Source organism: Cibotium barometz, chromosome 30, assembly GCF_041138505.1.
Source record: "Cibotium barometz isolate CiBa-2024 chromosome 30, ASM4113850v1, whole genome shotgun sequence".
Lineage (NCBI taxonomy): Eukaryota > Viridiplantae > Streptophyta > Polypodiopsida > Cyatheales > Cibotiaceae > Cibotium > Cibotium barometz.
The window spans coordinates 26009067-26034421 of record NC_141075.1 but is presented as its reverse complement, the minus strand read 5'-3'; the positions used below and the strand labels follow the sequence as shown (position 1 = coordinate 26034421).

The 25355-nt window shown below is 44.4% G+C and overlaps 2 protein-coding genes across 4 annotated transcripts in view; one reads left to right on the top strand and one right to left on the bottom strand.

Annotated features, from left to right (window-relative positions):
• Positions 1-25355, top strand: part of LOC147621325 (P-loop containing nucleoside triphosphate hydrolases superfamily protein) — an 84767-nt gene that overhangs the window by 18264 nt on the left and 41148 nt on the right. For all 3 annotated transcript variants that reach the window (XM_086824053.1, XM_086824055.1, XM_086824054.1), the window contains exons 2-9: positions 13086-13470; positions 13979-14095; positions 14292-14374; positions 14458-14676; positions 14799-14947; positions 15057-15187; positions 15327-15449; positions 15531-15604. In XM_086824053.1, coding sequence (XP_086680179.1) covers positions 13086-13470; positions 13979-14095; positions 14292-14374; positions 14458-14676; positions 14799-14947; positions 15057-15187; positions 15327-15449; positions 15531-15604 — 1281 coding nt within the window. The remainder of the gene's footprint in view (positions 1-13085; positions 13471-13978; positions 14096-14291; positions 14375-14457; positions 14677-14798; positions 14948-15056; positions 15188-15326; positions 15450-15530; positions 15605-25355) is intronic.
• LOC147621326 (uncharacterized) lies at positions 16838-23832 on the bottom strand. The gene has a single exon (XM_086824056.1). The coding sequence runs from the start codon at positions 23696-23698 to the stop codon at positions 18587-18589; it is 5112 nt and encodes a 1703-aa protein (XP_086680182.1). The 5' UTR covers positions 23699-23832; the 3' UTR covers positions 16838-18586.

Genomic DNA, 25355 nt, shown 5'->3' with positions numbered 1-25355 from the left:
GTGATGTAGTGACCTGGCTTCTTACAGTAATGACATTTGCCCTTCTTCTTGGGCTGTCCATCACTTTTCTTGGTATCCTGTGAAGAACCACCATCACCTGAATTTTGATTTGCACTCTTTGGCTGAGATTTCCCTTTCCCCTTTTGACCTGTAGTAAATGCTTGTTCAGCATTTGTGTTCATATTCATATTCTTCCTCATTTGCTCCTCTTGTAGTAAGAGAGCAACAAGTTCCTGATACTTGAGGGGTTCAACAGCATTCCTCATGCTGAGGTTCAAAGAGGTATGGAAAGCCAAGTAAGATCTTGGCAAAGAGTGCAAGATGGTGGACACAAGCTGTGTCTCAGGAATAATCTCATCCACATTGATGAGTTGTTCTCTTAAATCCTGCAGCTTGTTCAAGTGGCTAGACATATCATCTCCTTCATTCATTTTCTGATTTTCCAGCTCTCTTTTCAAAAATGAGATCCTAGCCTCATTACGAGCAGCATACATTTGCTCCAAAGTCACCCATGCATTCTGTGAAGTGCCAGCTGAACGAATATGAGGTATAATAGACCTCTGAACTGACAATGCAATGAGTGACAAAGCTTGTGCATCCCTGGCATCCCATGTCTTTTGAGCATTTGTTCTCTGAACAGGCAATGGCTGTCCTGGAGCCTGTACCTGTTGTCCTCGTCCACGAGCACCCCCTTGGGGAGGAGTCTCTGGAGCCAATGGACCTGGACGTGGTTCATCACCACTAACAAAATCCCAAAGACCTTTTGCCACAAGCACATTTTTCAGCATAAAACTCCACAAGGAGTAGTTCGTGCCATCCAATTTGTCTTCCTTAGACAAATATGTTAATACATCACTTTGCTGTTGATTTGCCATTATGCTTTACGCACAATGTTGTACCTGTTTACCAAAAAACCCAATAGCAAAAACCCTGATAACAACTGTACTCCACTGAATACAGTTTACCCAAATCTGCCTGCACTCTCAATCCTCTGAATGTGCAGCTTAATGCACCAATGACTGAGTAGAGCAGCAAATGGCGTACACAATGCCAAAATGCCCCAAAAATGCCCAAATTTGCTGCACCCAAACTGTGCAAAAATCTGTATATTTTCTTGCTAGAAAATCTGCCTGGTGTGCCTGTATATTTTTCTTGATAGAAAAAACTGCTTGTTGTGCCTGTATATTTTTCACAGAGAAAAATAAGACTGCCCAAAATTCAAAACCTGTAATGCTTACCAGCTTAGATTTGAGTTGATTGTTGTACTCGTGCAGGTGCAGTCCCTGTGCAGGTACAGTCGACTTGTACTACACAGTACTATAGTCGGCTCTGACAGGTACGGAAGCTGTACAGGGTGCTGCAGCGTTGAGGCGACCAGGTACATAACTCTTGAAGGCAGCGCTTGACTGTACACTCACGTACGTAGCAGGTACAGCAGCGCTGACAGGAACAGATTTGCAGGCGGCGCCTTGTAGTACTGTAGGCGCTGAAGGCGTAGGCGTACGGTTGCTGGTACACGTGCGCTGTACACGTGCGTACGTAGCAGGTACAACAGCGCTGATGACAGGCGCAGTCTTCGAAGCAGGTGTCGACTTGCAGGCGAATACCAGCAGGCGGCGTTTACTGTTCGAGGCTGGTACACGTACGCATACAGTACGGGGCTGGTACACGTACGTAACTGCAGGCGACGCCTGTTGTAGTACCTGATTGAAGGCTACGTGCGACTGGATGTACGGGCATAAAGCGCACAGCTGAAGCTGAAGGCGGCGCACTATGGGTGTACGGGCAGCAGGCGCACAGCTGTACGGCGCTCAGAAATACGGGCAGAAGGTACTGAAGCTGCTGTACGGCGCACAGATGTACGGGCAGCAACAGTACTTGTACGGCGCAGTGTACGGGCAGTGCTAAGCAGAGCTTCAACAGCTCTGATACCAATTGAAGACTTAACAGGGTTAGGGTTAGGGTTTACAGAAAGAAAACAGGCGTGGAAACCAATGTGGAGAGTGAACACGACTGCTGTAGATTTCTCAATAATAGAAAAGTGAAGTACAAGCCACATGATAGTGACCCCTAAAGGATAAGTGTTCACATGACCGGCCATAAATGTGCCGGGTGGACCAAAACACTTATAAACTGCATATAAGTGAAAATGAACTAAACTGGGGGAAAAAACCTCCACTAACTGAAGTAAAAAGTGCCCCAGTAACCTACTGATGATCACTAGCACTCCTCTGGGTGCATACACAGCATAAAACCCAACATTTGTTAATTATGCTCTTATGTCTACAATCATTAATGGTCCTTCTGATCCCACTTCTGTAGACGAGGCTCTTTCACATGAGTCTTGGCGTCATGCTATGCAGATAGAGCTGGATGCTATCGAACGGAATGGCACTTGGATTTTGGTGCCTCGGCCTCTGGAGCGTAAGGTGATTGGTGTGTGTTGGATTTTCAAATCAAAGTTCCGAGCTGATGGCAGCTTGGACAAGCACAAGGCGAGGTTGGTTGCAAAGGGTTATGCTTAGCGCCCTGGTGTCGACTTCGATGAGACCTTCGCTCCGACGGCCTGGATGACTACCATTCGCACCGTTCTTGCACTTGTAGGACATCATAGATGGCCCGTTTTCCAGATGGACGTTGATGAGACAAACGGCAAAGACTCTGATCTATTCCTAAAACAAACAAGACCAGTCACTGGCGCTTCATTTTCCTGCAACTATCTCCCAACTCCCTTCTCTCACACAAAATTGAAAACAACCCGGGAAAGAAGAATACACACATTCCACAAAAACTCCCTTAAAAAAACTTTAGACGGAGATTACTTTCAGGTGACAAATAAGATACATTTTCCATCAAATTATATCAACTTCTGTACAAAACTCAAGATGATAAATGTATTCAGGGAGGTCCTCTTCAGCAGGAAAACAAACATTCTCCCATTCTTCCTCATCCACTTGCAAAAGTAAAGACCAGTAATCCCCATGTACTGCGGAGAATATGACTTCAATATGAAAACCACAAAACAGGATTTCTTCAACACCACTGTCGAGTTCAATAGATAGAATCATGCTTCACTCCGAGTAGAACAACTTAGAGACAATTTGACCCACCAGGCAATGGATTCCGCCTCAATGGAAAGACAAAAGATAGTTCTGAAATCTGTGATTTTCTGATCAAGAAAATAAACAGCAACAGGACTTTTCTTTACATAGCATTAACGGCCCAGACTGATCATCAACAGGAAACATGTCTTCATCAATTGCATAAAAAATCGTTCAAGGCAGAGTCTCAGAAAATATGACCAGCAATTAAATGACCAAGGCACATCACCAATCTTTCTTAGTTGGCAGCACGTCAAGATGAAAAGATCTGCTCAGAAAATCGTCCAGAAGAGGTTGCTCCCACGTCCTCCTATCTCGTTCAGCATACCATAGCAATTAGCCGCTCCAGCACATCGATCTTCTTCAGCTCCAAGGAGGTAGCATCACGATCATGACCACCAGTCCAGCAGCAAGCCGCTTCACCACGATGATCAACGAGTAATAAAAAAAACTTGTATTGGGCAGCGTCACAAAAACATTACGAGCAGGCCGCTGTTCAACAGAGCATCACGATCTTGAACAAATTATTCGGAGCAGGCCGTTGCAGCAAACTAACTGAGCAAGTGAACAGGCCGCTTCCTCAAATAATAGGCCGATTCAGAGAACTTACGATCAACGGCAGCATCACGATCATCAAAATAAAAAATCAGAACAGCTGCGTCTTCATGCGAATTGTTGCCGGCGTCTTTTCACCTTTTTGCCTCCCGTCACAGGTCCGCGGCAGCGTCTTCAGTCACGAGCAAACCCGTCATTCAACGTCATGATTTTTTTTTTTTGGGTCACAGTGAATCAAAAAAATCGTAATGCTTTTCTTCAGTTTCCTCTCCTGGTTGAGACATGCGTACCAGCGTTTTATAGAGCCTACAGACTTCATGCAAGGTTAGCAAGTTAAATGCATGTGCTCCACGAACAGAATCGTGATCATCCAGAAGTGACACGCCGCCAATTGTGGTGCCACCAGATCTTCAATTTCTATTTTTATCTTTTCTTCGTGTCCATTACGAACTATTTTCCAGCCACCTCTTTATTTAAACCACTCTTCCAATCTAAAAAGAATTCGCCAAGGCATTTATAAAAAGTTACACCCCCTAGACTCACATTTTCTCTATAGCCATATTTAATACATGCACCACCTTGGAGTTTCAAGGAAAACCCCATGGCTTGACCCAAGAAAATTTACCTTCTTCACATCTTGCAAAGGAAAATATGTACATAACACCCTTTCACCCATTTTATTTCCACACACCCTATTTACAAGCATGAACCAAAAAAAGTCTATACATTTTTTGTCCTATCAACGTCAAGTTGGCTTTCTTGAATGGAGAGCTTACACAGGAGGTTTATATTGATCAACCGCGAGGATTCGTTGTTCCGGGCAATTAGCATCATGTGTACCGGTTGAAGAAGGCTTTATATGGTCTAAAGCAAAGCGGATTGATGAGTTCTTTCAGAAGCTTGGCCTGTGCCATTCTCATGCAGATTCGAATCTTTATATTCTCCTTGAGAGGGGGTTGATTGTTATCATTGTGGTCTATGTTGATGACCTCATCTTTACAGGTTCTTATTCTGATTTATCCTCGTTGAAACGAGCTACCTCGAACATTACACCCACATCCTCACCAACAGCCACCCCTGTGCTCAGTTATTGAGGGGTGTCATTTGGGCAGTTATCACGAGCGTTTATCTTTCGGAGCCTCCTCGTGGTTTTCAATGCTGGCCCGCTACTTGAATACACTCCGCGGTCGATAGTTCCCTCGCCAATGGCCTCACCTTCTGTGCTTGAGCCATTATTTACTCCAAAGGCCTCTCCAACATCACCTACTTCTCCGGTTCCTTGAGCTAGCAAGCTTGGCACACTCTCATCTTGAGACCACCTCATCGGGTGGTCGTTAGCAGCCTCGCCAGCAAGAGCTTTCCCTTACATGCCAGCCCCTTTGGGCCATCCATTGGATGGTCCTCGCTAGGGCTCAAGCAACCTGTCTCGCCGTTGAAGCCGCTGCAATTCGAGATATGGCAGATCGCGGCGAAGATAACAACCGACAAGTCATGATGCAGATGATGATGTAGACCGATTGGACGAAAATGACGAAGATCGTGCCAACCCACCTAGCGAGCTGCAGCTACTCCAGTCTCAAAGGCTGACGATGTAACTCCAGTTCGAGCGTATGATGGAAAAGTTGACTTCTCGAATAGATGGCATCCAGGCAAAAGCTGTAGTAGCACCCTCACCTTCCAATTCCAAAGCTTCAGTGGCAACCCCTACAGATGATCTCGTTGATCTTCCTCCAGATGTCGATCATGAAGATGTAAGAATCTTGTATCGATTATTCCAAACCAATAACTCTAAGAAAATTGATTTAAAACCACCTCAACCGTATGATGGCAAACGAAATGAAAGAACAATAGACCAATGGCTTTTTAAAATGAATGTGTACTTTAGTAACTATAATATGCCGGAGCACAAGAAAGTTGCCTTTGCCTCCTCCCTTCTGTCAGACACGGCCTTCTTATGGTGGCAACGCCGTGTAGCCAATCAGAAGACTACTCACACTTGGGATAAGTTTCAGCGGGCACTTCGCAAACAATTTGAACCAGCAGATGCAGACTTTCGGGCACCTGCAGAGCTTTGCTACCTTTCCCAAAATGGTTCTTTGTCTTCGTATGTTACCCAATTCACGAAGTTGGAGCTCGAGGTGGCCAATCTCACGATGGCAGACAAGCTTCATTATTTTGTTGAAGATCTACATCCATCACTACGACGTGAAGTTCGAAGTACAACCCAACCTCAGTCCAAGATGTAATTCAGTTTGCAGAGCGCATCGACGACATTAATTTTCCGAGTTCCAGACAAGATCAAGGTTGGTCTTCTCAACAGCAACCGCAACAAGATCGATTCCAAAGGCGCTTGACTTCTCAACAAGGAGATGGTCAACAACAATCTCGACAGCAAACAAACTTTCGACAGCAACAGTAGCAGAACCCGACTTCGAATTTCCGGCCAAGTCATTTTGGAGACTCCTCCAATCGACCACCCAATGCTTCGCGCAACTTCGACCCTGGCCACGCACCCGGTCGTGTGAGCCGCCATCGTGGACAGAGTTCCACCCGCAGGCAGCGTCGTGATTCCCGTTCCCACCAGCCCAACCACAGACTTCCAAGAGATGGCCTGTGCACAATCTACGGTGGTGACCATCGCTGGTTCGAGTGTCCCAAGCGGCCCTATACCAGTAGTGTCCGGAAGAATTTCAATTTTGAAGTCTTGACTTCGGAATCTATCCCATTGACGTCAGACAAAGGGCAGAAGCTTGTCATTTCCATCCTGCTAACCGCAATCTCTCCAGTTGCAGTCCCAGAAGTAAATGACCGTGACATAGAGACCGTTGCACAAGCTCGAGTCCCCTTAGCGTCCCAGGTGCTTACCCTCCTTGGTTCAGTTGCGGACAAGCCTGTAAATGTCCTGATTGACAGCAGTTGTTCCACAAACTTCGTTGGCACCACCATGGTGAGACGACTTTATCTTCGTACCAAGCAGAACACACGTCCTTCTACAACTGAATTAGCAAATGGTTCTACCTTGGAATGCAACAAGTTGGTTACAAGTTTGTCTTTCTCAATTGACAAGTATCGTGATAAGATGGATTTTGAGGTCATGCCTCTCTCTCGCTATGACATCATCCTTGGGCAAGCATGGTTGTACAAATATGATCCCTTAATCAGCTTTCGAAATCATACATTGCAATTCGTCAAAGGCAATCAATGTTTTCATTTACAAGGGCTCTTTAGTTATAAGCCTCCTCTAGTGATTTCCGCCTTACAAGCCAAGTGGATAATTCGGAAAAGAAATGCACCAGCAGCCTTCTCATGGTACGAACAGTGGCATCGTCATCGGTAGCGTCCTATTAGCAACAACCATTCTTTCAGGAGTTTGGTGATCTGTTTCCAAATGAGTTATCTACAGAGTTACCTCCCAAGCGTACAATAGATCGTCCAATCGATCTTGTCCCTGGTAGTACTCCTCCTAGAGCTCCTTATTGTGTCTCATTTGCAGAATCGCAAGAGATCCAAAAGTAGCTCAAGGAACTTCTCGACAAAGGACATATTCGCCCAAGCAAGAGTCCCTTTGGTGCTCCAATTCTTTTGGTAAAAAAGAAAGATGGTTCGATGCGTCTTTGCATTGATTATCGTGCACTTAACAAGTTCACAATTAAGAACAAACTTCCCCTACCACGCATCTATGAATTGTTTGATCAACTTCTAAGTGCCAAGGTGTTCTCCAAGATTGACCTGAAGTCTAGATATCATCAGCTTCGTATTCGTCAAGGTGATGAGTACAAGACAGCTTTTCGAACAAAGTATGGTCATTAGGAATTTCTAGTGATTCCTTTCGGATTAACCAATGCCCAGCTACGTTTATGACTCTTATGAATGACATATTTCGACCACATCTGGATAAATTTGTCATCATTTATCTTAATGATATTCTTGTCTTCAGCGAGACAGTTAGTGAACATAAAGGCATCTTCGAATTGTCTTCTCAATTCTTCGAGACAGTTAGTGAACATAAAGGCATCTTCGAATTGTCTTCTCAATTCTTCGAGCCAATGTTCTCTTCATCATCAAGAAGAAGAGTGAATTTTTCAAAGTTTGCCTAGAGTATTTGGGACACATCATTTCCACAAATGGCATCTCAATGGATCCTAAGAAGATTGAAGTTATTGTCAAGTGGCCAATTCCAGTGATAGTTTCTGATGTGAGATCTTTCTTGGGTCTTGCTAACTTTGTTTGTGATGTGAGATCTTTCTTGGGTCTTGCTAACTTTTATCACACAGAGGTGTATCGATTTTCAGAAACTGCAGCCCCTCTGACAGAGTTGACAAAGTATGAAAGGCTTCAATGGTCCCCAAAAGCAGACGCAGCTTTTGCAGCACTCAAAGAGGCCTTGACTACTACTCTTGTTATGTTACGGCAATTGCAGATCCTAATCTTCCATTTGAAGTTATGACTGATACTTCCGATCGCGCTTCTAGTGGTGTTCTTATGTAGCTTGGACGTGTCATTGCTTTTGACAATCATAAGTTTTCAGCTATCCAAATAAGGTATCCAGTTTATGATAAGGAATTTTTGGCGATAGTTCATGCTTATCGTACTTGGAAGTATTATCTTCTTGGAGCAAATTCAGTTGTTAAGAAGGATCATCATTCCTTAAAGTATATCTTTACTCAAGCCTGTTATGAATCCTCGACAAGGCAGATGGGTTGAATTTTTATTGAATTTTCACATGACTATTGAGTATGTGCTTGGACTTCAGAATGTTGTGGCGGATGCTCTTAGTCGCATGCCTCAAGCAACAGTAATGGCAATTTCTACAACAACAATGGAGATTCCATAATGTTTTAAAGATCAGTATTTGACTGATAAGGATTTCTCAAGCGCTTTCTGTGCTTTGAAGTTGCCTAAGCCAACTCCTTCAGAATTGAAGATTTATACTTCATATTCTCTAGTGGATGGTCTTCTTTATTATCAAGTTCGCATATGTGTGCCGCATAATGCATATTTGCGAAAGATCTTACTACGTGAACATTATGAAGTACCTTATGCAGCACACCCTGATGTAAACAAGACGTATCGATTATTCTTCAAATTCGTGATTAGATGATTGGAGTTTAAGAGAAATATCAGAAGAAAGCCAACAAAAGCAAAAGACATGCACAATTCAATGAAGGTGATCTTGTTCTACTGTATGTGGCACCTCATCGATATAAGACAGTAAAGTCAGTCTTTCCGAAGGTCAGGCCTAGATTCTATGGTCCTTTTCGGATTTTGAAGAAGAATTCAACAATCGGTTATAAGTTGAAACTTCCTCCTTCTTGGGAAAAGATTCATCCAACCTTTCATATTTCTTGGCTTAAGAAGTATGTTCAAGGAGATTCGGCTATGCCAAATGTTTCCTCCTATGTTCCTGAAATTGAAGATGAACATTTTATATTGATTTTTGAGATGATTTTGGATGTTTGTCAAAAAGAGACTTGGAAAAAGCTTACAACAGAGTTTCTCGTTAAGTGGAAAGATCTAGATGAGTCAGATTCTACGTGGCAACGTGATGAAGATTTGCACAATTATCCAGAACTCCTCCAGGATTTCTTTGACAAGCGGCAAATCATTATTTAGCAATGGATTTTATTTTAAATGGGAGGGAATGTCACGATTTGTGACTTATATTATTATTATTCATTAAGAGTTGTGCCTTCTCGAGTGGTCACTAGTCAAGGGACACATCCTTTTGAAGGGTCACACCACTTCACGAGGGACATGACTATTAGTCTAAAGACACACTTATTCATGAAAGGGCATGATCCTGCATAGGGACATGACTCTTCGATTGTAACTCTTCAGCCCCTATTTAAAGAGGGCTCCCATGTGCAATTCACTCAACTCAAGTTCTTAGGCTTAATCTTGCAAGTCTTGTCTCGCTACTTCTTAATCATGTGATTAGAATAGTTAATAGAAGGACTAGGAGATAGCAATCGTCACACTTCAAGATTGAACGTGACCATTACAAGTTTGTGGTGATGCCATTCAATCTCACCAATGCACCAGCGACGTTTAACAAGATGATGTCTCGAGTATTTGTGGAGCTCATAGAAAAGTGCATGTTCATCTTTTTAGATGATATACTCATTTTTTCTGCTACTACGGAGCAAAATGCGTTGGATGTCGAAAAGGTCCTGCAACTTTTGCGAGAAAATGCGCTCTACATCAATGCAAAGAAGAGCGAATTCGGAGAAGAATAAAATCATTACCTGGGATATGTTATTAGTGCAAACGGGATTAGCCTCGATCCTGAAAAGGTAAGGGCAATTCTCGAATGGGATGTTCCCAAGAATGCTCAAGAGATGTGCCCTTTTGTAGGTCTCTTCCAAGCATATAGTACCCATATGGACAAGTTTTCCAACCTTGCAGCACCTCTTATAGATCTGCTCATGGGCATGAAGATGCATTGATAGAAGGTGTCAGTCACACAGGCAAAGCACTCCAGGCATTTCATGAAATGAAAAAAGTTGCCTCTGAGTCTCTGGTTCTCAAATTGGCTTCATGGGATGATCCTTTTGAGGTAATCATTGATGCTAGCAATCTAGCGATAGAAGCTGTCCTCTAGCAAGAAGGGCGCCTAGTGGCTTATTATAGCCGAAAATTAAATGATGCAGAAAAGAATTATTATGTGTATGACAAGGACTTATTGGGGGTAGTGACAGGACTTAAACATTGAAAACATGCACCATTAAGGAGAGATGTTACAATTAGGACAGATCACCAAGCACTTAAATGTAGGCATGGTTGCAAACCATGCCTATCGCCAATGGAGTGATAGGCAAGCCAGATGGAGTCAAATCTTCCAATAGTTTGGAGGTATGATTGAATACATCCCTGGCTCAAATAACCCTCTTGTCGATGCTCTCAATCAAAAAGGCACCATTCAAACTTTGCAAGAATCCAGTGTTGTTGAAATACAGGGAAAAGAGCTCGACAGTATGAAGGCACAATACGAGGATTCATTGGACTTCAGGACTCAGTATAGATTGGCCCAACAACCAGAACCGGGTCACTGTACCATTCATGATGGCTAGTTATTTTGCAAGAACCGGCTCTGCATTCTCAGGGAAAAGCAATAGGCACTTCTCCATGATGCCCATGTGTAACATGCGGAAGCTTCGGGGTAGATCAGTAACTTCAATGCTCAGAAATCAGCAATCGTTCATGACGAGAATAACGCACAAAACTGAAAGTAGATGTGCAGAAAATAGAGAGAGAGAAAGAAAGAAAGAAAGAAAGATATATTAAGCGTCTACTAAAGACCCAATGGGCCTATGAGACCAAAGTGGTACAATAATGTCCATGGCATATCTCATCATGGAATGGAAAATAAAACAGAATGAAAACATAAATATAGCTATCTCATTGGGGTGATACAAAACTGTCCATGGAAACTCGTCATGGAAAACTAAGAACATAAAAACATGGGAGCAACATCAGCTCCGAGTAGATGGTATACCACTCTCCAAAATGTCAAGCATGGGGTTGACGAGTATGGCCGAGAGGTCTCCCTTAGCTATGTCACGTGGAAAGGTAGCTCGATGGCGGTGGAGCATGTCGTGGATCTGGAGCTGATGAGGTGATCGTGGCCGACGAGGGGGGGGGGGGGTCGAGGGCGTCGGGCACGTTGGAGTGCAGAGGCTCGGTTTGAGGTAACTCCTCTCGGGCGAGGTAGGTCCAGAGCAGCTCATGGAGGGTCCACAAGATCCACTACGTCGGTTTCCTCCACCTCCTGGGTCCGGAAGAAACTGGTGATGGTTGGCTGTCGAGATAGGGGGCAGGGTGGCTGGGGCCTGTGTCTCAAGAAGGTGTCCATGTGTCTGCGGAGCTCAAGCAGGAAGAGGCCCAGGCAACGCTGGTCCTGGAAGTCAATGATCCTGGAGAGTGGACCGAATCCCTCACGAAATAGCCAGTGAAACCTCCCGCGGATCTCATAGTATACTGGGCAGAGCGGCATATGTAATGCTCCTCCGTCTCAACCTCTGTGTTGCATGGTCGGCAGATCCTCTCCTCTCTGGGTGTCCGTACGTGATCCCGTACGGACACCCAGAGAGGAGAGGATCTGCCGACCATGCAACACAGAGGTTGAGACGGAGGAGCATTACATATGCCGCTGCCCAGTATACTATGAGATCCGCGGGAGGTTTCACTGGCTATTTCGTGAGGGATTCGGTCCACTCTCCAGGATCATTGACTTCCAGGACCAGCGGATCTGCCGACTATTATGCAACATAGAGGTTGAGACGGAGGAGCATTACATATGCCGCTGCCCAGTATACTATGAGATCTGCGGGAGGTTTCACTGTCTATTTCGTGAGGGATTCGGTCCACTCTCCAGGATCATTGACTTCCAGGACCAGCGTTGCCTGGGCCTCTTCCTGCTTGAGCTCCGCAGACACATGGACACCTTCTTGAGACATTTTGACAGAAAAGATGACTTTTTGGACGAAGTTTTGTGGGCTGAAAAGGCAAAACTGATTGGATTACAAATTTTCCTCTTCTCCCCAAAGGCCTTAGAAGTTGTACAGACATCATCATCTTTTTGCACCATATAATACATTGAACACACAAATCATCTCTCTCTCTCTTCTCTCTCTGTCTGATCATTATTAAAGTTTGCATCATTGTTCTTTATCAGGCTTAGGGCTGAGGATCAAGAAGCAAGGCTTCTCTGCATGCAACACCCTGTGCCTTCGAGGCAGTCTATAATATCTCAGCAATATACAGCCCAGGGAGAGTGGTGAGAGAATGGGCAGCCCTGTTTGACCCCAATATTGTTGCATATTTCACAAGACATGCCCCTGACTCATCCAATGTCATCATTCCCCATATCATCTCTGGAGGAAAATGAAACTCCTATAAGTGAACTGAGTCAAAAGCTTTTGTGAAGTCTACAAAGCAACAATAGATTCACTGCCTCCATCCTCTCTTCTCCTCAATGATCGCCTGGAGGGTAAGAATGTGATCTAATGTGGAGTAACTCCTCCTGAAGCCTGCTTGTCCTATGGCTCTCGATCGGTATCCCTCCGCCCATGAGCTAACATGCACCTCCAAAACAGCCCATTTAGTTTGGCCAATGTGTGACCAATCATGATAGCCCCGTAGTTATTCGGGTCAAGGGGTCTTCTGCTTTATGCATAGGGACTATGGTATGGCTGGTCCAAGAAGGTGGAAGACCTTCACAAAGAGCTCAATTAAAGAGGTGAACTAGGATGCTCTCCATCCATGTGCCAGGTGCTCAATGCGGAGGTCCTTATGGTATCTAACTCAAACTCTGTGAAGCTTTAATAGGGCTCTCATGTCGGTTGATGTAGTATTAGGTATATAAGTCCATTTCTAGAAAACTGTGTTTTTATGCCTTTTTTTTCGAATAATCTTTTTGCTTTGCTGCAGGTTTGGTCAGGCTTTTTCATTCCTTCGGGATCTTCCCCAAGAAGAGCATTGTTGGTGTGGACATAGTGATATCGTCTGGCCCCTCTTGGAACCATTCTACTGCTATTTCACTGTTTCTGAGAACAACTCATCTGTAAAGATTTTGTGGAAAAGGTTCTCACTTGAATTGGGCACGTGCACACAGTGCGTTTTGCAGTATTACAAAGCAAAGGAAATGTATGCTACAGATTTCCTTGAAGAAGTAGTAAGCACCCTGCTTGCTGTGTTACAAACACTTGACGAGGAGAGAGTAGCTACACACTTGCATGAGATTTTGCACAAGATGAGGAACAACAGCTTGAACTCAGAGAAGGATTCCGAGGAGTTGATATGTGTGTTATTTGAGGTATAGCTTTTTGGTTATACCGAAAGTATTGTGCATTAAGGAGGATTCTTCACGACACTGGACACTTTTCATGTTTACCAGAAGCTCTTAAATCTTTCACTGCCATTTTCAAAATGGCACTTCGCGCGCCCCCCCCCCCCCCCCCCCCCCCCCACACCCCCCCCCTCCCCCCTCTCTCTCCATTTTTGCTGTGCTGTCTCCCCGTTTGCACCCTAGATTTTAAGTTGAACTCAGGTCAACCAGCTTGTTTCCACGCTTCTATCTTCCCTCCAGTCACCTTCACTCTCCTCCCTTTTCCTTTTCTCTTCGTTCCTTTTCATTCTCTCTTCTCCTCCCCCTCCCCCCCCCCCCCCCCCCCAAATCTCTGTCGCTTGCACCAGGCTTGCTAATGTGGTGTTTCCCCATTTCAGCTGTTGCTTTTCCTGTTCTCATTCCCGTTTCCCATAGCTATGTTTCAACTCCTTCACAATCACTTTCACCTCAATTTAATGCTTATCTTGACATGTAGGTGATGAGGTTTCCTATGCTGTTGGATGACGCTGAAATCGACTCTGCATTTGTTCCATTTCTTCAATATGTAGAGAACGCATATGAACTCACACTTGCAGCGGATCAGTGTTACCCGGTAAAGGTTCAAATGTTGTGATTGCATGTGTTCTGCTGGCTGTAAACATGACGCTTTTCTCATCTTTTCTACCACATTCTGTATGTTTTTTTCAGCTTCAATGGTTAAAGGAATTTTGCAAAAGCAGGAGGTGATTGTCCAGAATCAAAATAATGAGAGTTTAATTCAGAACTAAGCCTTGCACTGCTTTTTTCAGGGAGTTTATGCTCTTCTTTTCCATACTGATCAAGCTACCAGAGGAGTGGCACTTCGGCTTGCTGCTGCTTTTGGAAAATTAAGGCAATGATTTCTACTGTTTGGAAAGCTTTGCTTTGGTCTTTAGGGTTTCTCTATATGGAGCTGAACAATTTGGTTTGGGACAGGACTGCAGCCAACTTAGAACCGATTCAGCCTTTATTGCAAAAGCACATGCACTGTCTAGAATTCGATCTCTTTGATCAAAGGAAGTTTTCAAGTGGAAAAGGGACTGGCGGGAAGAATTCCAAGTTAACACAAGAGCCTTTGTTGTCATCGACCTGTGCAAAGAGTCGGCCAAGAGCATGCTTCACCAGGGAGTCACTCTGGATGGGCTTAAAAACACTGTATGTAGAAATCTAGTGCTCTTGGATGCTGTGTGGACTTTGCATAATATTTTATACAAAATTATCTGAGAAATTTGGGGGCATTTACATGTGTTTTGAATATTTCTTGGTACTTTTCAAAGACTTGGTATGCTAGAACCACCTGCATTTGAGGAGGGAGTTGTAGAGCGGTATCCTTCTTTTTTGAGCATAGTTTTGAATCATGCCAGTGAAGCCACTCCAGTGTTTTGGAATGCTCTTCATTGCCTTAAGCTGCTGCTTGAAGTTCTAGGTAAGCTTCTCAAGCATATATTGTGCAACTTGTGCTGCCATAGATATTTAATTCTCATACCTTTTGTGCTTGTGAGTGTTTCAAGGTGTGATGTTTGTAATATCTGAAGGTTACAAGCTGTGGATTAAGACTACCTTCTCTCCGGGAGTAATGCGCAGCACATTGATAGGCCAGTGCTTCCACACCCGTGAAGAGAAGATGCACAAAGCTATCTTCGATCTGTTTCAGCCATTTCTACAGGTTCATGAATTCAGAGCAAAGAGCTTCACCTATCATGATCAAACATTTGTAATGATTGTTAATGGAGTCAGTTAATTCTAATCCTGCCTTTATTGATTTGTGATTATGTTCCCTTGATGGGGTTTGTTGTATGTGTTAGTCACTGGAGGCTCTTCAGGATGGTGAATATGAGAGACAACGCCGAAATATACTGTACTTTCTTCTCCAGCAAGTTTCTCACAGCAGAAATTTTAGTGGCCTAATGAGCAAAAAGGCTCGCCAGGTTGGCTTTCTAGAAAAATCTTGAAGAAATGTTCTCTTTGTGTGTGCATGCGCTCTAATGACTAAAGTGGTGCTTCTACAGATTGCTTTTATCATTGTCATGCGAGGTTTCAAGATGGATCCAGCTTGTCCACCTTTGGAGTGTGTTCACGTGTGGTATGGATTTTCGATTCTGCTCAAGCAAAATTCCTTTAGCTCGCAAAAATTTCGGAGATGTGTTTTTCCCTGTTCCAGGAGTGGCATTTTCTCCCCCCCAAGAAAAGATCCTTTCATTAGTAAAAGAAAAAAACATCTGCCCAAGAGCAAGTTACAATGCTTTATAAAAGTAAAATGGGGGCGGGGTGTGTGTGTGCGGGTTGCGGGGGGGCTTCCAGCATGGCTGGCTGCTCTTGGAGGAGGGAACAACCACAGGGGGCAAATATACCACTGTCGCCTCGAATAAGAAAGGGTGCAGGTGGAGGGAACAACCACGTGGGGGCAAATAATACCACTGTCGCCTTGAATGAGAAAGGGTCCGAGGCTCCAAGTGTGGAGGAAGGCTGCATGACGTGCCTGCATAACTTGTGAGTCACAATGGGGGCACTCCTATCAACCATAGAGGGTGTGAATGATGTTCACCCAAATAGAACAGATGGTGTCTGCCGAGGAAGGGGGGATGGGGGGGATGTGATCATGCTCTTTATAGCTGCAATACTTCTGTTCTCATTAGCACATAGGACTTACACTTATGAGGCAGGACTTGCAACTTATGTCCTTGGATATAAATGAGCTACATGGGTTCTGAATTTTCCTAAATTCTAGGTTAGAGTGGTGGTCTAGAATCATGTCGTTGATTGATAAAGCTCTGGATCATCTCAAATTCATGAAGAAAGTAATGCAGCTCTTTTCCATTAGAGGTTTCAAAGTGAAATCCCTATAGCTTCAGGTTCCTCAGCTGACGACCTGCACACATTAGCCAGATAGTCAATTAAAATTCTCTTTGGAGACAGCTTCCAAAGGTTATATGTTTCCCTATACTGTCTGTTGGTCTCTTTCCCTGTGCTGCCCATGTGGTTGTTTCCCCTCCCGGAGGAGTTTGACTTATTCTGGTTTAGTGTCTGGGGAAGAGCTTTGTCACATAAGATTCCATGGCAGGGGACGTGGATTGACAACTCCACTGCTTTTACCTTGAAGATGATGGTATAGCATCATCAAATAGGGCTTATTGAGAAGCACCTCTGGACCACATTCAGCAGGCCAAATAAATGCAGAGTCCATTTGGAGTTCATATATTTATTCCTCATAGACTGTGGATGTCTTGGGTGGGTTTCTCAGGGTGGTGATCTGGATTCTGAGGAAATGCAAGGAGTAGAGGGGCGGCATGGGGTAAGAGATTTCTCTCTTTGAAACCGGCCTGTACTACTGACTGGGCGGTAGATCTTCTTCAATACACACGGCTTTCACCAGTTTATGTCGTCACTTAATACCTTAGCTTAAACACAGAGCAAAAACAACAAAATCCTGTGAACTAGAATGTCCCCAGGAGCTGACACCGACACCAGATAGGCCCCAAAGCTTGGCGCCCCTTTCGGTATTTATTTATTCTTTAGAAAAAGAGATTTTTACAAGGTATTGAGTTTGCTGAATTTTCTGCACATTCCTGAAAATTTCGCCAGCATAACTGTCCCAAAACTGACCCAAAATATGTCAGAATCATTCCAAACCACTTCTGACCTCTTCAGTACGTCGAAACCCTCTCAACAGAGCATAAAAACCAGTAATTCAGCTTGCTGTAATTTCTGCACAGCACTGAAATTTACTCTGTTTTGCACACATATGGCCCTCTGTTCACTCTGGAATCCATCTGGCTTGACCTTATTGCAATCCGGTACCTTCTCGGGCTCCGAAACAGCCCAAAAACAGTCATAAACAGCAACAATAAATTGCTGAATTTGACACCTGCTTTGTGGGGTTATGACCCCCACAGGTACCTGCTATGGTACGGTGGTTAACCGCGCCTGTTCCTATCAAAGGAGGCTCTTGCCTCAGCCAGGAAGCATGAATTCCTCACAGCTGTACATACACATAAGAAAGCCTCTTGCAAGCATAATCATTCTGAGAGAGTAGAGGAGTGGTTTACAGCCACGTATGGCTCACTGCATCAAGGCAAAGGGAGTAGGCAGCTCTCAATAGCCCTTAACCTGCTTCAATCCACCTGCAAACTCACCAAATGAGCTCCCACAGAGAGAAAACGAGTGCTCAGCCTCCCACGAGTGGAAAGTTTTTGTAAAATGTGACAAATGGCACCTTAATAAGCAATTTCCTGCTTTGGACTTCCAGCCTAAAAATATCCTGGCCAGCTCATCAGCTCACTGCAGGTCTTTGGGGACTATTGTTCCCCATTTAATTGCCCTCCTTTTGACGCGAACACATTTCAATTCCGACATAGGCCAAAAATAGCAGGTTCCCCTAAAATTTAGGAGATGTCAGAATCGCGTCCCTCTGATCTTCTGGATGCTCTTCTATCTCTAGAGCACTGACAAATTCCAAGTGCACTGCCCTCTAGCAGAGATATTTATCTGTCTTCTTCTTCTTTCGACCCACCCTTCTCTTAGCCTTAATCTAATGTCAATATTCAGTGCCTGTAAACCTTAGGCCATCCAAACTTAGACTCTCTCACTGAACTTTAATGCTGTCCACTCCGACTGAGCAATGCAGACATTTTGGATTCCAAAAGGGGTTTCTAAACAGGAAACCAATCCGATAAAGAAAGCAAAAACAAAGTTAGTCATTGCCACAGGCTCGTGACATACCCCTCTCTTGAAATCGCAAATGTCCTCATTTGCATGCGTCGTATACATGTTTCCAGTTAACGAGATGAACCAACATCAAGTTAAGACATGTATACTACAAGCATGGTCATTGCTCTGTCGATGAACCCAACACTAACAGTGACATTCAGTCACACTGCAACATAGTTCACGTAGAGTCTAAATTCAGAAATACATGTTGACAAAACCAAAACCATAGTACTGAAACATATGCCAAAATTGGTGACTACATGTATCTATTAACTGAATAATCGACAAGACAAAAGATAGACTAGCTGTACATGATCGATGGAGCAATTGTATTATAACAATCTATACAGCTCCTCAATCAATGGGTCAAGGTAGGCTGCAGACTAAATGCCTCAAGGTAAAGTCCCAATACATTAGGTGACTCAGCGAGTTCACCCTCTTCCATCCACTTAGCATCCAAAGGTGGATAGTTTCTGAACTTCACCAAATAGCGTCTAGCAGCCTTGCCTTTTACTTTCCGTTCCTTATGTGCCAAGATCTGTTCTGGAACAAGAATTTCATCAAGTTCTTCAACTTCAGGTTGATCTTGAGGTGGCATATCCACTGGCACATCACCCACAAAGGGTCTAAGAAGACTCACATGGAACGCATTGTGAATCTTCCACTGCTCAGGCAATTTCAGCCGATAGCATACATCGCTGATCTTCTCTGTTACTTGAAAAGGCCCATAATACCGCATACTCAGCTTAGTAAACAGGCTTTCCTTGCCCTTACGTTTCTTAAGCCGTGCCTTTTCAAAGCGTAACAAGACCCAATCATGCTCTTTAAACATGAGCTCTCGGCGATGCATATCTGCTGCTCTTTTCTGCTTAGCCTGAGTCTTCTCAAGGGCATGCTTAATCTTCTTGTATGTCTCATCCATATTCTGCACAAACTGATCTGCCTCAAAAATCTTATCTTTTGTATGCAAAATGGGGGGCACTTTCTTGCCACCTTCTACAATCTCAAAAGGTGCTTTGCCAGTTGAAGAGTGCACTGTATTATTATATGCATACTCAACCAATGGCAAATACTGCTCCCACTTTGCTTTCTGCTCTGATACATAACACTTTAGCAGATCAAGGACAGTAGAATTTGCCTCTTCAGACTGCCCATCAGTTTGCGGATGAAACGAAGAAGAAAACTTCAACGTGCTGCCCATGTTCTCAAATATGCCTCTCCAGAAAAGACTAGTCATTCGTGGATCACGGTCACTAATCACAGACTGTGGCATCCCATGGTACTTGAAAATGTTGCACATAAACAATCGTGCCATCTGCTCTGGCTTAATCTTCTTTCGAACAGGAATGAAATGAGCCTGTTTACTGAACCTACATATAATGGTCCATATTCCATCATTCCCTGTCTGTGTCCTAGGAAGATCAAACACAAAGTCCATTGCTATGCTTTCCCATGGCTTCTCTGGAATAGGCAATGGCTGTAACAGCCCTGGTGCTTTTTGCCTGTCAAACTTGACCTTCTGGCAAATCACACACTGCCGTACATAATCTTCAACATCTCTTCTCAAAGTAGGCCAGTAAAAGAAAGTCTCAACCGCCTTAACTGTAGCATCTATACCACGATGTCCAGCATACGGAGGAGAATGACTCTCTGTCATCACTTTCACTCTCAGTGGCCTAGTGACACACAGTCTCCCATGCATCAACATATAACCCTCTTTGAGAAGATAGTGGTCATGAGGTTGTCCATTCACAATGTGATCATAGACTCGGGCAAAATCCTCATCAACAGCATACTGCTCCTTCATGTCATCTAACTCATGATGATAAGGAATAGACACTGCTGAAATCTGTGGCTTCCTTGATAAAGCATCTGCCACAACATTCTTCTTGCCTTCCACATGCACAATCTGAAAGTGGAACATAGACAAAAAGTTTGCCCATCTCATATGCTTCTCCGACAATTTTGTCTGAGTCAGAAAATAGCGTAAAGTCTGATGATCTGTCTGAACAACAAAATCAGCACCTAAAAGGTAGTGTTTCCAACTTTCTAGAGCATGAACTACAGCCAGCAGTTCTTTCTCATAGACCTGCATAGTCTTCTCTGGCCCTTGTAATATTCTGCTCTCATATGCCACTACCCTTCCTTCTTGCATTAAGACAGCACCAACACTGCTGCCACATGCATCACACTGGACAACAAATGACTTCCTGAGGTCTGGCAATATAATCACTGGACTAGAAGTCATCTTTTCTTTCAGTAGCTCAAAAGCTGAAATCTCTTTCTGTGTCCATCTGAAAGAGACGTCTTTCTTTTGCAGAGCATGCAACGGTGAAGCAATCTCAGCAAAATTTCTGATAAATCTCCTGTAGTAAGAGCATAAACCAAGAAAACTTCTGACATCATGCACAGTCTTCAAGGCTGGCCATGTCTTGATTGCCTCAACCTTAGCAGGATCCATTCTGACCCCATCCTTAGACACAATGTGCCCCAAGAACTGAATCTGTTCCAAGAAGAACTTACTCTTCTTGCCATTCACAAGCAGTCTATGACTACGTAATTCATTGAACACCTCTGACAAGTGGTCTCTATGCTCCTCTTCCGACTTTGAAAAGACAATCATGTCATCAAAGAAGGTGCCAACAAACTGTCTAAACGGTCGGAATATCCGATCCATCATCCGATTAAATGTGGCAGGAGCATTCGTCAGACCAAATGGCATCACAAGGAATTCATACAGGCCAAAGGTCGTCCTGAACGCAGTCTTATGCACATCTTCAGTTCTAATCCTGATCTGATGGTAGCCACTTTTCAGATCTATCCTGCTAAACATAGACGCGCCTTCCAAGCGGTCTAAGATGTCATCAATCCTTGGAATAGGGAACCTGTTCTTTATGGTGGCCTTATTCAAAGCGCGGTAATCTATACACATGCGCCATGAGCCATCCTTCTTCTGCACTAAGAGCACAGGAGAGCAAAAGGGAGATGAACTTGGCTGTATCAACCCTTTTTCCAGCAGCTCATTCACCTGGCTCATAATCTCTTTCTGCTGCGCTGCACTAACCCTGTACGGAGGTCGATTCGGTGGACTACTGCCTGGAATCAGATCTATACCATGATCCTCTGACCTCTCTGGTGGTAACTCAGACGGTAATGAGTCAGAAAAGACATCACTAAATTGTGACAAAAATTCAGATCTGTCTTTCTCAAGTACTGACAAATTTGACTCACTTGCTTCATTCAAATCACGTGCAAATATCAAATACGCAGAAAGATGATTCTTTATTACCGAGGTAATAGCAGAAGCTGAAATTATAGGTACAGACTCTCCTTTGAGCTTAACATCTAGCACATGAGTCTTCCCTCTACTTTCCAAGGTCACAGTCTTCTTGAAGGAATCCAAGATGCCATGCACTCTGTACAACCACGGCATACCAAGCAATACATCGCATCCCTCAAGCGGCATGATATAAAAGTCTTCTGCATCCACATAAGACTGTATATGCAGACGTAACTTTCCAAGGATGGGTGTCACAGACTCTGAATGGCCAGGACATGCCAAACCTGCCTCAGCTGTGTATCCCATCTCATCAGCTCTGATGCCCAACTGTGCAGCCAACTGTGGGGAAATGAAGTTTGCCTTTGCCCCAGGGTCAAAGAAAATGAGAACATGCTGATCTCTGACCTTTCCCCAGGCTCTACACAACTCACTGGCATCTGTCTGAGGTCTATCCCCTAGCATATCTGGCACTAAACCTGCCGAAGGGGTGACCTTCTTTCCTTTCTTGTCTTCTTTCTCTTCTGAGTCAGCTGGCCTTTTCTTGTCAGGACAAAACCTTGATATGTGACCAGCTTTCTCACAGATAAAGCATTTACCCTCAGTCCTTAAAGCCTGTGTTTCCTCTTCAGTTCTCTGCTTAAACTGAGGCTTGCTGCTCTTCGACTGACGCCAAAAAGCCTTGGCTAATTTCTTCTTTGCTGATCCAGCTTTACCTGTCTTCTGAGGGCCCTGCTCATCAACCTTTTCAACCTGTTTGGCTGCTGAAATTCTGGCTGATTTGCCCTCTTTGCTGCTGCCCCCAAAACCACTAGTCTGACCCAGCAACAGTGCATTCCCTGTGTTTGCATTCTCAATCAGCTGAGTCAATGTGGTAACCTTGGTCTTTGTGCAATAATTGCGCAATTCTTTTGGCAGGCCACAACAGTACTTCTCTATCTGCTCAGTTAACGGCACAATTCTATAAGAAGTGACTGGCAACAAAGCTTTCCAGAACTTCTTATTATAATCCTCGAGATCCTTACACTTTGAGGCATCCAAACTGTGCCAGGCTGACATCACATCAACTTCAAACTCATTGGTTAACCAAGCTGCAGCAAACACTTGCTTAAAGCCAACCCAAGTGGACGGTGCCTGACCTTGCATCAACAAAGTGGTCCACCATTGGCTAGCATTGCCTTTCAGAAAAGTGGCAGCCTTTCTCACTTTAGAAACTTCTGTGAAGTTCCCTCCAGCAAAGGCAGCATCAAACTGCTGTATGAAGGAAAGTGCTTTAGTCCTGTCTTCAAAGCCTCTAAAAGTGTCAAACTGTACAGCTGCTCCACCTTCCTTGTATGGCTTCGGTTTATCAACAGTAGGTGCTGGCATCATTAGGACACTATCCGATGGCATCATCATCCCTCTGTCACCCACAAACGGGTTTGACTGTACAAGAGGTGGTGGCTGATTCTGAAAAGCAGCCATGCCAAAAGTGCCCTGTGGCATTCCAAAACTGCTCTGAACACCCTGAAAACCTGGCTGCATGCCAATATTGCCATACATGGGGTTTGGCATAAAACTTTGTGAACCCCCAAACACAGTTCTCTGCTGGTAATCCACTGTTCCTGGCGCATAACCAGCCATGCTCTGAAACACAGAACCGCCTCCAAAATAGCCTGGATGCAAGGTAGGTGGTGGAAATACCTGCGGCGGTGCCTGGAACTGACTTCCCTGTCCAAACTGGCCAACTAATGGCTGCTGTAAGGTGGCGGGCTGCTCAACAAAAGCCGGCACAACTGGCGTTTCAGCCACCTGTTCGTGAACAGAAGGAAGTACTGGCGCTCTTTCCACTGACCCCACAAGCTGCCTTGCCCTTTCTCGTGAGTCGGCAGGATGTACACTGAGTGTCTGAACCTCAACAGGTTCTTGCACTAACTCTGTAGCCCCAATGGGCTGAGTAGATTGAGGAGGTTGCAGAAACTCCAAGAAACGTGGATTCTGCATGACCTGGGAAAACATACCCACTGCTGCTAGCAACTGAGCTCTGAAAGCAGCATCCTCATCTGCTCTGGCTCCCTGTGGTATAGGCATGACAGGAGGTGGCACTGCATGAGACGGCCTAGACGGCTCTCCAGCCTCTGAAACCACTAGAACCTCTCTTCTTTCCTGGGAGGAAGAGAACTCCTCTCTAGCTTCTTCACGTCGGTCAGCCATCAGTGCTCTGTGCTTCTACCCAGCAGGCCCAGGCTCACTTCAATAAAACAAAGTGATGTTTATCCCGGCAATGGAACCATGAAACCGGCCTGTACTACTGACTGGGCGGTAGATCTTCTTCAATACACACGGCTTTCACCAGTTTATGTCGTCACTTAATACCTTAGCTTAAACACAGAGCAAAAACAACAAAATCCTGTGAACTAGAATGTCCCCAGGAGCTGACACCGACACCAGATAGGCCCCAAAGCTTGGCGCCCCTTTCGGTATTTATTTATTCTTTAGAAAAAGAGATTTTTACAAGGTATTGAGTTTGCTGAATTTTCTGCACATTCCTGAAAATTTCGCCAGCATAACTGTCCCAAAACTGACCCAAAATATGTCAGAATCATTCCAAACCACTTCTGACCTCTTCAGTACGTCGAAACCCTCTCAACAGAGCATAAAAACCAGTAATTCAGCTTGCTGTAATTTCTGCACAGCACTGAAATTTACTCTGTTTTGCACACATATGGCCCTCTGTTCACTCTGGAATCCATCTGGCTTGACCTTATTGCAATCCGGTACCTTCTCGGGCTCCGAAACAGCCCAAAAACAGTCATAAACAGCAACAATAAATTGCTGAATTTGACACCTGCTTTGTGGGGTTATGACCCCCACAGGTACCTGCTATGGTACGGTGGTTAACCGCGCCTGTTCCTATCAAAGGAGGCTCTTGCCTCAGCCAGGAAGCATGAATTCCTCACAGCTGTACATACACATAAGAAAGCCTCTTGCAAGCATAATCATTCTGAGAGAGTAGAGGAGTGGTTTACAGCCACGTATGGCTCACTGCATCAAGGCAAAGGGAGTAGGCAGCTCTCAATAGCCCTTAACCTGCTTCAATCCACCTGCAAACTCACCAAATGAGCTCCCACAGAGAGAAAACGAGTGCTCAGCCTCCCACGAGTGGAAAGTTTTTGTAAAATGTGACAAATGGCACCTTAATAAGCAATTTCCTGCTTTGGACTTCCAGCCTAAAAATATCCTGGCCAGCTCATCAGCTCACTGCAGGTCTTTGGGGACTATTGTTCCCCATTTAATTGCCCTCCTTTTGACGCGAACACATTTCAATTCCGACATAGGCCAAAAATAGCAGGTTCCCCTAAAATTTAGGAGATGTCAGAATCGCGTCCCTCTGATCTTCTGGATGCTCTTCTATCTCTAGAGCACTGACAAATTCCAAGTGCACTGCCCTCTAGCAGAGATATTTATCTGTCTTCTTCTTCTTTCGACCCACCCTTCTCTTAGCCTTAATCTAATGTCAATATTCAGTGCCTGTAAACCTTAGGCCATCCAAACTTAGACTCTCTCACTGAACTTTAATGCTGTCCACTCCGACTGAGCAATGCAGACATTTTGGATTCCAAAAGGGGTTTCTAAACAGGAAACCAATCCGATAAAGAAAGCAAAAACAAAGTTAGTCATTGCCACAGGCTCGTGACACTCTTACTAGCATGAGACGTTTCTTCGCATTACAGGTCACCAGCATGGTTTTCCCCCCTAACACCCACCACCCACCCACCCCATCCCACCGCCTACATGATGGGGGAGGATCCATACATGTGCATTATTATTTCAGGTTGTTGCTTGAAAGCCAGTTGTGTGAATTTGTGAA